The 13,036-nt window shown below is 39.9% G+C and overlaps 1 protein-coding gene across 1 annotated transcript; it reads left to right on the forward strand.

Moving 5' to 3' along the window:
- Positions 1 to 1,370: 1,370 nt before the first annotated feature.
- On the forward strand, positions 1,371 to 11,685 carry nmnat3 (nicotinamide nucleotide adenylyltransferase 3). Its single transcript, XM_080502921.1, has 5 exons — positions 1,371 to 1,419; positions 4,199 to 4,345; positions 6,264 to 6,447; positions 7,970 to 8,055; positions 11,008 to 11,685. Exons 2-5 carry the CDS (start codon positions 4,234 to 4,236, stop codon positions 11,421 to 11,423), a joined length of 798 nt encoding a protein of 265 aa, XP_080359047.1. The 5' UTR covers positions 1,371 to 1,419; positions 4,199 to 4,233; the 3' UTR covers positions 11,424 to 11,685.
- The last annotated feature ends 1,351 nt before the right edge of the window (positions 11,686 to 13,036 follow it).

The raw sequence follows: 13,036 nt of genomic DNA on the forward strand, positions 1-13,036 counted from the left end.
ATTACTTACCCATACACTCCTGACTGGCTGTTTCCATGAGTAATGGCAGCTAAGTTACAGCAGAAAGGTGCAAAGAGCAGGAAAGTGGTGTGGTGAGCAGCTTGTGCTTCTAATTGTGGCCAAACCATCAGAGCAGCAATTAGTCAGGAGAAATTCACCATGGTCCCTCAGACATGCTGCTTGTCTTGTGATTGACAAATGCATATTTTACTTGTAATGTTTCACAGAGAGAAGGTTGGATGGTTGTTCGACATCTTCCCACTTCTGAAGTACAGCTCAGCAAGCTTGAGCAACTTATCACTCTTAAATAATTCACCCATTTCTGACTGCTAAATTATCTTTTTAGCATTATGATTATAACAAGATGATTTCATTGATTGTGACTTTGAGCCTACTTACTTCTGCCGGTATAAAGAATAGCTGTTGATCTTTGCCTGGAGAGTCAATAGGTGACACATGCTTTAACACTGGAATTTGGAGAGGAGATGTAAGGAATTCACTGGACTGATGCAGAAAGTGTATTATGTACAGGTAAAGTTAAGATATGACTTAGAGAATTCAGAGGGACCAATACTACATAGAGGACTTGCCATTTCAAATCTGAGGCGCCAGCCTCTGGGGAAAGAAAAAACAAGAAATATGGATTATATAGATAGAAATGTGTCTCTACTGTGTGCAAATACTTAGTCTCAGTTATGACATGATGACGTGTTTCCAGGAATAGAGTTGACAAGTGGACATGACTTATATAGAAGGTCAGTTTTCCTTTATTGGGATCAACACTTACAATGTGAATATTTATAAAAGTTGATTAAATAGTAAGTAATGTAAGCAGTTTGCTCAAGTTTCAGCTGCATTTGCAATACCTGTCGCTATAACTGCCAATACGAGGAAGTCATTTTGTTTTTGGTATTTTCTGGTGATATATAGCAGTCATTTTAAAGTTCCCATGACATTTACTGAAATGCTTATTTCTGTGATGAAGCAGTTATTATAAAAGCCATTTGCAGTCCAGCCATTTCTTATAATAAGTTGCCAGTTGCACTACAGATAGTCAATAGTGGGCAATATTTCCTTTTTTTTTGTTCTCTCTGACAAGCATTTTACAACAGGTACAGAAAGGTTACCCACGCCAAAACAGTTTACTTTTGATGCTGTATCACTGTGAAAGGTCAGATAATCAATTAAATGAACCTTTATCATACAAAGTTAATTCTTTAGCTTTTGTGGGACAAACGTCTTGCGCGATGTGTTTCAGCACCATGGAGAGCGCCGCAGCTGTACCGTTCCGTTTATATCCAGCAGGGGTCGCACTTCTGCCAGAATCTCACTCCGGAACCATCGAGCAGCACCTCCTCAGATCGAGGGGACTGGAATAGATGTGACACATTCAGCGAGCACAAACCATGTGAAGATAAGGTAATTAAATAATTCTTACTCTTAATCATTGTGCATGTTTTAACATCTGTGGGTGAATGCAGGATCATTTTTGCTTCATCCCAACACTGATCAAATTCCTCGACTGTTGCGATGCACTTTGTTTTCACCGCGCTAAGCTAATTCTGATAGCTGTCAGCTCAATGTCATCTCACAACTTCAGATTTTCTATTTCACTTAAAGTAGTGCATTGGACAGTTTGCAGTCACTCACTTTCTCCAGATCTGAGATAAAAGTAAGGAATAATCAGTGTGTATTGCTGCCGGTCTGGTTCACAGTTGCACAATCTTATACCAAGGTCCTTCCATACTTACATAAGGATTATGCATCACCTGCCAGATTGTGTAAATCCAAGCTGAAAACAGCATGACAACCCATCCTGCAAGTAATATACTACAGTATCTACAGGGACATGTGCTCAACATACCGAAATCCGCTAATATATATAGGTGCATCAAAAAAGAATTATGATCATTGACAATTTAGATTTTTGACAGTTAATTCTTCACACATACCATATGATAGCATTGTTGTTGTTGTTGTGTACCAAAATGTATACAATATTTCATTCATTTATTTAACTTTCACATGGCCGTTTACAATTTGAATGAATTTGTAGACTTTTGTAGATGGTAGGATTACAGGATGAATTCATAGGTCCCTCTTGAGCAACGTCTTTGGCTCTCTCCATGATGTCCTGGTCAGCAGCAGGAGTGACTTCAGCAACAGAATCTTTCCACCAAAATGTACCAGGAAGCACCACTAGAAATCCTTCCTTCCTTCCTGTGGCCATCAAACTCTACAGCTTACCTTTTTAAATATTTTTTCTCTCTCTTAGGCGCCTCTCTTTGTAAATATTGTATTTATTTATTTACTTACTTACATACTTACTTACTTACATACTTACTTACTTAATTCCAAGTTTTAACTTGCAAATACTGATAACTATTCTAAATTTTATTCAATATTTTATATTATTATTTTGATTTATTTTCTTTTTCATCTTGTTTTTCATGAATTACTACTACTCTGCCTGGAGCACTGCTGTAAAGAATTTCCCCCTTGAGCTTAATGAACTATTTATTTTGTATTATCTTTTTTTTGTTGTTGCTTTTTCAACATGTTCAATTTTTTTTCAGATGCACCTCCACATAGTGATATATACCTTTCTAGTAATATTAAGATAAAACACAAGTATTATTTTTTTTCTGACTTCATTACTGCATTGCATTAATTATTAGTTTGCAGAATCTTGCATTGTGTTCATACATCTTTACAACGATGTCAAAATTTCACTGAAATTGTTATATTTTTATGATATAATTCTCATATTGGCTGAGCTACAGTACCCATGTGCATCGAATAGAGGTTAGGTTGTACAACTGCAGGATGTGTGTGATGTTGTCACCATGATAAAAAAAAAAAATTTAATAAACTCAATTAGGGTGATCTAGTTTCTCTTAGGATAAAAATACAACTTTAAATTTAGGATTTGACCTGTACAATGATGGTTAGAAATAGAAATGGATTTTAGTGGCATTGGTAATTGGTAATACACGGATAGTGTCTTTTTAAGACTTTGATTTTGCAAGATTTATTATGTTGGGGTTTTTTCAAGCCTACAGTTTATGAATGTATCAATATATTTGATAATCACAATACTGTTTTGTCTGGACTTATGTTGTCATGTTCTGCGTAATCATAAAGATTGATTTCAATTATTCTAATACGAATGATAATAACCAATTAATAGCTCAGGTCTAATGTTTTCCAAAACTATCACAGTTGACAATGATAACCCTTACATTTCACCCATGTTAGATCCACTTTTATCTCCTTTCAATACATTTGTACATATTGAAAGAGAGAGTAGTGTTTTTCAGGGACAGGATCAACTCTCAACCACAGAGTAACGTCCTACGGCCTCCACGTTTCAACACACGACGAGCAGAGCGGTACACTGCAGATACATTGCACTTTATATATAATATACTGGTGCAATTATGACCCTGTTTATAAACAGACAAGAGACGTTAGCAGGATGTCTTCAGAGTGGGTGGTTGAATCAAGCTGAACCATGTCTGGTGTTAATTTCCCTCCAGGCTCAGTGCACACACAAATGTGGACATGAAAACAAACCATTGTTGCAGCTGATCCCCTCCTCCAGTGTCCTGCGCCTGCAAAATGATGCCAACATGGTTTTTGCCAGCATCTCTTGGTGGACTCGATGTCCAGGTTCTAAATGGGTGGTATCACTGTGGTTTTGTCTCTCTGGGGTCACGGACACTACCACTGCACTCGTACGGTTTGAGTCACACAAGAGTTAATTTAATCAGGCCAAGACTGCAAAGACAAATTACGTTTCTCTCTTTCTCACTTCATATAACTTGGGAAAGAATGCAGAAGACTCTCTCTGTTTGAGATATATAACACAATAAACGAGGCATTTTATTGTTATTGTGTTGTTAGTCTTGGCCGGTTGGTTCACCGGTGTTCTGCATTGATTTCTGTCCATGGTAATTAGTTCTCAGAGAGGGCAGCCATGGTTGCACTGCTATATTTAATCATATCCTCACCCTGTGGTAGTCTTCTTTCTCTCTCTCGCGTGCACTTTCTTTCTTTTCATCTCTTTATTTGCTTGCTATCTTTTCTCTCTCTCTCTCTCCCTCTCGCTGTTAGCATCTTAACTATCTTTTTATCTGCAGATGTCTGACTCCTAAGATGTCAGCTAATTAACACTTATCTCTACTTTTCCCTCCAGGTCTCTTTGCCCACGGTCTGAGGGGGTAAACCAAGATGGCCACCCACCGTGTTCCGCTCGTCTTGTTAGCCTGCGGCTCTTTTAATCCAATCACCAACCAGCATATGAGGCTGTTCGAACTGGCCAAAGACCACATGCAGCGCACAGGTCAGAAACAGTTATAGTTCCCAGTATAGTAACCAGGGGCGACTGGTCGTTAGGGGCAGGTGGGGCTGAGCCCCGCCTGGTGTCATCAGAAAGGACTGCATGCAAAGTATGCTATTAATGCTTGAAGATTATCAACAATATTTTCTTGTCTGTGAATAAAACTTCCTCTTATACAGCAAATAATTACCGTGTGAGGACTGTACTCCCTGGTTATTGGTCTCCTCTTGCTGCTCCAGGCTGTGTTTTCTCCTGATCCACACCGATGGCGTATTAGTGGGCCCAGCCCCTCCCTCACTATGCAGTGTGTACTACATGCAGTAAAGTGTAACTGCGCATGCTCAGGCTGTGGCTACATTCATTCAGTTCACGTGATTTTGATGCCTAGTGGGGCTTGAAGCCCCGAAGCCCCACAAGCAACGTCATTTAGATGCTCAGGGCTGATTGGCTGGCGCTGATTGAGGCACTGCTTCAGAGCGAGTCGTCACAAATACCAGTTAGTTACGGAGCAAAATTAATTTGGTCAATTATTTACGAGTACAAGTATGAAACTCTGACTTTAGTGGAGAAACTGAGTGACGCGGTGACCAGAAGTTTCTAAGAATCTCATATATTTACATCTTTACCGGTGGTTGAGTTTCTGGTTTTTGGGTTGTTTTTTTTTTGCGATCGGCTATCTATGGGATCCATTATCTATTATGGTATCAGAGCCTGTATGGTTGTTATAATGTTGTGACTTAAAGGTTGTGCACCCACTTTACTTTGGAATTCAGTGGTGTCGCTAGACCAAGTATTTACATCGACAAACGCCACTGATAGTAACCATGTGTGTCATATAGGATGTACCAGCGAACCTGCAATATAAAATCCAAGCTTAACATTAACAGTCGTTCAACATTCGACATTTTTCCTTTTCTACTGTTTCAGACTTGTTTCTAGCAGCAGCAGACAAAGCTTCATGGACCTTCCCATGTCCTATTCTGCAGAGTTAAAAACAACTGAGCAGAGCCAATAACAAGGCTTAAATACTGACTTAAAAATTTCCAAAATAATGTCACTGTATAGTATATTTTTCGAACACTTTTTTCAAAAGCATAGACTTTTATGCTTTTATTTAAGGTCTCTGATTGGTCAAAAAATTGTATCTGCACTCCCTTTAATGCCACATTTTTCTATGACCATAGTGTTTCCGTGTCATTGTCATGGAAGTAAACTGTTTGCGAACAGGCCCCAGTCTCACTCAACTCATTGGCGGAATAGCAACACAAGAACATTTACATACTAAATCGGCTCTAAATAGGGGCACCAGCCCAGTCACATGGTCAAAGGGACATCGTTATAACATGAGAATTAATACTGAGTCAGCGCTCTCAGTCTAAGATGCTTTGTAAATCTCCACACAGTGCTGTGTTTCAGTGTGCAGCAACATTAATGCTCTTAAAGTTTCACTTTGACCCCTTACCTATAAGACATCAGCTGACTGACCCTGAGAGCCCCCATCAGAAATGACTGCCATCTATTGTTATTCCTTTCCAGCGGAAACATTTGCATAAACATCTGTAACAGCCAGTGCCTCCACGGAAATTAGCCCAGTTCAAGTTTTCCCCCGGCCAGAGTGTGATTGGTTTGTTGATGATCTGAGTCTCACGCTCTTTCAATCTTTTCTAAGCTCTTTAGATTGATTACAAAGAAAAGTCAGAGAATTGTTTGATACTTTTTGTCGCGATCAAGCGCCCTCATCATCCCATTATTAAAAAAAAAAAATAAAAAAAAAAGATTAATTATACTCAACCGTGAGATCCGATGAAGCATTAATGGTATTAACATCAGTATCTCTAAGAGATTGCCTTATCTACTGAGTTATATTCCCTTTCTTTATCAGCTGCCATGACCCAGAAAACTTAATCTTCCCTTCCTTTAGGCCAGTACCAGGTGGTGGGTGGTATTGTGTCGCCCGTGAGTGACGGCTATGGAAAACAAGGTCTGGTGCTGGCCGAGCATCGCATCGCTATGGCAAAGCTGGCACTGCAGAGCTCCAGCTGGGTCAACGTTGATGAATGGGAGAGCCGGCAGCCAGACTGGACGGAGACGGTGGTCACCATGAGGTATAAATCATGTTTCATGGAAGATTAGCTTTAAAATATTAATGTGTGAAAATTCGAGTATCTCAGTCGTACACCACAGAAAGAGCGCAGGAGGATATTTTGCCCACTTCTGCTCATTCCTTCCATTTTCGGTGACCCGTCGTCGTCAAGGAACCTCACTGATAATTACATCCACTATTACTCAAGGTGAATTTAATAACTGCGGTCAGGAACTCCCCAGCCATTCACTGTTTAATAGAGTGCATCAGTGGTTAATCAGCGAGGAGATTTAGTACAGAGAAGATTATGTTGCTTTGAGAAGACTCTTTTTGTCAGATTACCTTTAGTGTCCTTCCAGACAAAACATTTGAACCTAATTTACCATTATCTTCGTATAGGTGTGTTACACTTAAGGAATTCCCCTCAGACTTCCTACAACAGCTGATCTTTAAATCACTGCGTTTAGAGTCATCGCTGGCTTTTATAGCATGTCATATTTTGAAATGTCTTTCACTGCAGAGAGATAAGATCGTCCTCGTCTTACCCCAAAAAGCATCAGTTCAAACAGCCCTTCATTATGCCAGTGTCAAGTATTTATGTAACAGAGTGTTACCAGGTTCCCTGTGCCTAATTTATTGGTGTTAGTGTCTCAGGGGGCGGTCAGGCTCGACTGGACCCATATCAGCCCTGGGTTTTTCATGGAGTGAAATTGGGGGCACAGACTGTTAAATTCATTGGCCAAGTGGGAACGGTGCCCTTGTAAAAGGCTGTCTGGCACATGAATTTGTTAGAAGAGATGCAGCCAGAGGTGCTGCAAGAAGAAATGAGAGTGAGCATGACCGAGTGCTCGCTCCCTCGTTATTACAGACGTTTACCAGGTAGATTTATAACACTTCCTTGCTGTGAGCATCTAATGGGGAGGACGGGGGAATGTGTCTCACACTTTATGTACACATGGCATGTTGGCTTAAGAAAAGTCTCAGCATCGTCTTTCACTCTCCTCTTTGCACTTTATTTACCCCCCCACCCCCCCCCCCCCCGCCTTTTCTTTGCTTCCCGTTTCTCATAAATCCCCTCATGAGTTAACCCCGCACTCCTTTCAGCTGGGTGCTTGTAAGCCGTGTTTACGCAACACGGGTGCTGATCAAGGCATGAAGTGGTACCGTTGTGTCCCTGAGGCTGTAGGCAGGCCAGGTCCCACATCCTTTCCCTTCACAACACACACACACACACACACACACACAAACACACGTACACTTTAAGAAGCTGTACTTGAAAACCGGGGACTTTATTTTCTGTGTCTCTCTGTGAGTCTTTCAATTTTATGGAATTTTAGTCAGTTTTGATAACAATGTTCAAATTGGAAAATTGTGGCCTGGGTACATGTGCAAGCAATGTAATTAATGCACAACACGGTGAGGATACACAGCACAAGGATGCAACATCAAACTTTTAACCAACTTTCACCAAACTTTGATGAAATTCTGTGTATTTACACAAAAATGGATAAAATGATGCCTTTTGTTCTCTGGTTGTTTGACAGATATCACTATGGGCGTATTCTTAAGGAGTTTGTGCAAAGCGTAGGAACACACATTGACTCCAGTGGAAATGGCACTCCATTCCCAGGTAAGAACCATCAATTGAATCGATATTTATGCTTAAAGCATAAAGGACTAAGTAGTTACAAAATAGAAAGAATAATTTAAATACGAAAGTCTTGTAGTTACCAGTGTGTGCACACATATATTATGCATAGAGTTGTAAAGAAATCAGAAGAGGAAAAACATTTGGTCCACCCCTTGTTCTCAATCATCAATTGATAATAACCAGCTTCCTTTAGCCATATTTTCATTAATTCACAGTCACTCATTGTTTTAAAATATTTTGCTACAATATACATTACATGTATATTTACAATAATATAATTTACAATTTGTCTCTTTCCTACCCATTTTAATGCTACGAGGAACAAAAGACAATCTCTATTGAACAAAGGGAAAATTAAAAAGAATCTTCACAAAATGAGAAATCAAACCAAAATTTAAACTAATTTGACGAATCAAAAACAGGTAAAACAGGTAATGGACCTGAGAAGAATTAACAAGGCTTGGATACATGAAGTTAAACAGAACGGACAAAGTGAGGAGCTTTGGGGGGGGGGCACGTACAGAGAAACATGGGACACAAAACAGAGTAAAGTACGAAACCAAACTCATATGTTTTTACATTTTCACATATTTAGCCATCATGAATTTATGAAAACAAGAAAAAGATTTTTGTTTTTAGTCAATAAGTAGTACAAAAATTGTTGTTAGATCATGTCCTGTTGGGAATTTGCCTAAAATTGTTTTCGATGGAAGCACATTTTCTACTTTAGTTTCGTGGACTCGCCCAGATATTTTAAAGACATCCATGATTACCGGAGGATGAACTGCAGGGCGCTAATGTGCGCCAGCTGCAGAGCGGCACACGGCATAATACACGCGTCTTTGCTCGTGGCACCTCTCAGTTTCCTATTCAACTCCCATGCAGATAAAACAGCAAATGTACTTGCACCCATCACTGTGCCCATGAGCATGTGGCTAGTTCCATTGTTCATTTTGAGAAAGAAATATGTTCACTATACCAGGTTTTAATTCGAGTGTTTTCTTGTCATTTTAGGAGCAGATGTCTGACGGCATGCATTCAGTCTGTTTTTCCACATATGTAATAAGTAGCTGAAGTTGTGGTATTCGGTTTTCATATGGCTGTGTGTAGGAGTCTTCTCTTTGAGTCGAGTAAATACTCCCCGCAGGATCTTTTTCTGCATCTCTAAAGTGAGACGGTGCACATTTATTTTCAAATTACATCCAAAAAAGATGCTCAGGATGAGTCGAGATCAAACAGCAGATATTGTTGTGTACTTCACTACAGACAGGTGAGCTGTCAGAAAAGATTTGTTGCACAGAAGATGAAAAGATCACTTTCCCCTGGAGAAAATCTGCCAGCATAGGTACAATGCATAATGACATAAATACACGCCTCTGACAGCAAGACGAAACTTTGTCAGCACTACTTCTTTGAATAAGTATATCACGATTTAAATAAAGATTATCCACAGTCGAACGGCAAAAGCAGGCAGGGACACGGCCAAATACACTCGCACAATAGCAGTGTGTTAGAGATCATTAATGTCTTTTTGACTTTTCTTCTATTGAAACCATTGGCTCAGTGGGACTTTGCAAAATAACTGATCAAACATGGTTAATAACAGCCCACATTGTCACTCTGAGCATGCTAATATTACCACTGCTGCCAGAAAAGCTGCAAACTCTTCTTGATATTAGTTTAATATTCCGTTTCTAACAAGCTCTGTAACAAGGGAAGGATTTGTGTCAATCCCAGATAATGTGCCTGTGCTAACACATGCAAAGTACAGGCCCAATGGTACTCAGTGGGCCTGAATGGCAGTATTTAAAGAGAATTAGTGATGGTTTTGATACTTATGCTGGGTGGGTGTTAGTGTCTAAATGCTCAAAAAAAACCAAGGACCCACAAATACATCGCTGTTGCATGTGTCGGAATGGTGATTGTTATATATATATATTAAAGATGGCCAATCAGTTCTCTCTCAAATTTTCATAGATTATCCATGATTTATTTAAATATTTGTTACACTACTAAATAGAAATTACAGTTTTCATAAAATGTCAGAGTGCAGGAAGCTCATCACATATGAGAAAGAAAAAATGTATTTGCATTCAACAAAAATCTGAGTTTACATTTTGTTTTGTTTTTGTGTGGATTGTATCTGCTTTCCAAACACAATGTTCACACAGTTCACTTTTTATGAAAATAATAATGCTTTAAAAAAATATAATTGTTGTTGGGATGTTTTGGCCTCAAGCACAGTCAGTTAGTAATTTGTAAAGGTGGGTTTTGGTTGTGTTGTACCTGCTAATACCTCAGTCCGGACTGATGTTTCTTTCTTTCTTTCCTTTCATATATCCCAGTTTCACAAATATACAATTATTTTTGTTATTCTTTATTAGTGAGAGCACAGTTCAGGTATGGCTCATTGATTGGCCATTTTTCTTCAGTGTGACTGTGAGATTAGGTTACTCTTCATCATAACTGCTTGAAAATTGATCAAAAGAGCAGCAAATATATATATAATGTAAGAAACCTATAGATTACTTATAAGAGTAATCACTTTCAGGTAAAGTGTAAAGGTAAAAAATTTCAAAGCACTGAATCAACTGGATTTTGTAGCCTGGCTTGGAAAACATGTGCGTGTCTCTTCATCAAGTTATGAACATAAAGTACACATAAACCTGTGATGGACACATTTTAACATGAACAAGCAGTGCAAACTAACTTAAATTGGTAGAATTATCAGTGTAGACTCATTTCTACAGTCTAAATACATCATGTCTACATCCGGCCGAGCTTATTGGATCTCGTCTCTTAGCAGTAGAATAAGTTAAAATATCAAGCAAACGATCAATTTATCGTGTTTTGTGGTACATGTTCAAATACATTGTGGCGTGTTAGCATAGAGTGTTCACCCTCACTCTTTCTTTTGCCGTCTCCCTTTAGGTCCAGCTCCTCAGCTGAAGCTTCTGTGCGGAGCGGACCTTTTGGACACCTTCAAGGTCCCGGGTTTGTGGCTCGACGACCATGTGGAGGAGCTGGTCAGGGACTTTGGCCTCGTGGCTGTCAGTAGAGGGGGACTGCAGCCCGAGCGGGCCGTGCACGAGTCGGACATGCTGTCTCACCATAGACGGAACGTTTTTCTGGTGAGGGAGTGGGTGAGAAACGAGACGAGCGCTACAGAGGTCCGCCGGGCACTGAGACGGAGGCTGAGCGTGAAATACCTGGTCCCTGACCCTGTGATAGAATATATTCACCAGCACAACCTTTACACAGAGGACAGCGAGAAGACAAATGAGGGCACGGCGCTGAGACCGCTCATCAAACAAGCACAACAGCCAGTGGAGAGTCTGGACGACTGATGGACGGAGAGAATTACTTCTTCAAATGCAAATTCACTCACAGATCTGCGCTTCTGTTCCGGGATCACTGGCTGTGTTTGCCTCCACTGGACTTTGCACAAATTTGTTAATATTCGCAAAGTATACATTATCCTTGAGTGTGTTTTTCAGCCTTGCAGAAAGCATTTGTCATTGTGTTCTGGTGTCTTTTACATCGTACACACAACGTGTTGCACATACCGAGCCTGGTTTGATAAAAGTTTTTCATCTATTTGTAGTTTTTTTTTTTCACATCACACATCTCTGTGTTTACATAAGTCTAAATAAAATTGTCTCTATTTGAAGTACTTTTGCCAGACTGGTGTGGGTTGTTTTTTTTGTTGTTGTTGTTTTTGTGGCTGTCAACTTGAATTCCACCAGCACTGATCCGCTCTGAAATCGCAACGTCAGACACAACCAATTTTGGCGAGAATGATGTTCGGACCGTCCATCTTCTACACCTCTTCATCCAGCTGGAGGTGATCCTTGCTAACTGTGGGTAAAGGCAGTTCAGACAACCACACACCAACACATACACAAGCATATGTCGGGTCACCAAATAGTATGTGTGCTTGAAAACTACTGCAACTTTTGACAACAAGAGAAAATAAAACATCAAAGAGGGGGCTGAATTATCAGACAAATTAATCTCAACATGTACCCCTCTATTTATCTTTAACTCAGTGTTGCAGGGCGCTGGCGCCGATCCCAGCAGCAGGCTGCCGTCCAAAAGCAGGGTACATCTTGGACAAGTGGGCACACCATGACAGGGTGAATCCTCAAAGGAAAGCAACCACACACTCACATCTATCAGCAATTTAAGAGTGACCAAACAGCCTCAAACACATGTTTTTTGGACTCAAACCAGGGACACTTGGCTATGAGATGAGAGTGCTCACTACTACATCACTGTATGACCCTCATAAAACCATAATCTGCTGGAAAATAAAGGTGAAAAACCATCGACACAAACTGTATATTTTCTCTTAATTATTCTTTGATCTATTATTTATCTGGAAGTTGTTATTGGGCCTTTTTCACGCTGCTTAGAATGAGCTTTGGATGGTGTTGCTACTGATTAAGTTCAACAAGTTTATTGTCCATTGTAAGCGCCTTAACAACTGGATGACAGAGGTTTTAAGCCGTAAACTGTATCAAAATTGTGGTGGGTGTCTCTATTCTGTGCAGCTTCAACACCAATCCTCCATCTATTCACTCCCTCCATTATCATCCACACAGTGTGTCTGTGAGATGTGTATTTTATTTTCCACCAGAGGATTTAAAGTAATCCTGACAGTTGCTCGGCTACAGGAGGTGTTTTTTCGCTGAGGCCAGTGGCTGGAAGCGCTACTGTGTCCACTGATACTGAATGGCATCCTTTGAGAGATGATGATGTGTCTGCGCTCCGGTCTGTGAAGGATTTAGGCAGCGGATTGGATGCACCAGACTAAAAAAAAAAAGAGAGAGATTAAATTAATTGAGTTATTGAGGCCAGACAAAAGATGGGATTAAGATATTGTGCAAGATGTCTTTTTTTTTCATATATAATCTGGATCATTTTAAACTCAGGTGATTATAATGTGAACAATATCCTC

This window comes from Blennius ocellaris (assembly GCF_963422515.1).
Source record: "Blennius ocellaris genome assembly, chromosome: 10".
NCBI classification, from domain to species: domain Eukaryota; kingdom Metazoa; phylum Chordata; class Actinopteri; order Blenniiformes; family Blenniidae; genus Blennius; species Blennius ocellaris.

Bases quoted from the DNA above. Each gene is read 5' to 3' on its own strand.
- nmnat3 (XM_080502921.1), top strand. From the start codon at position 4,234: ATGGCCACCCACCGTGTTCCGCTCGTCTTGTTAGCCTGCGGCTCTTTT. The intron at 6,448-7,969 runs GTATAAATCATG...GTTGTTTGACAG, and splicing joins GAGACGGTGGTCACCATGAG to ATATCACTATGGGCGTATTC. The intron at 8,056-11,007 runs GTAAGAACCATC...GTCTCCCTTTAG, and splicing joins AAATGGCACTCCATTCCCAG to GTCCAGCTCCTCAGCTGAAG.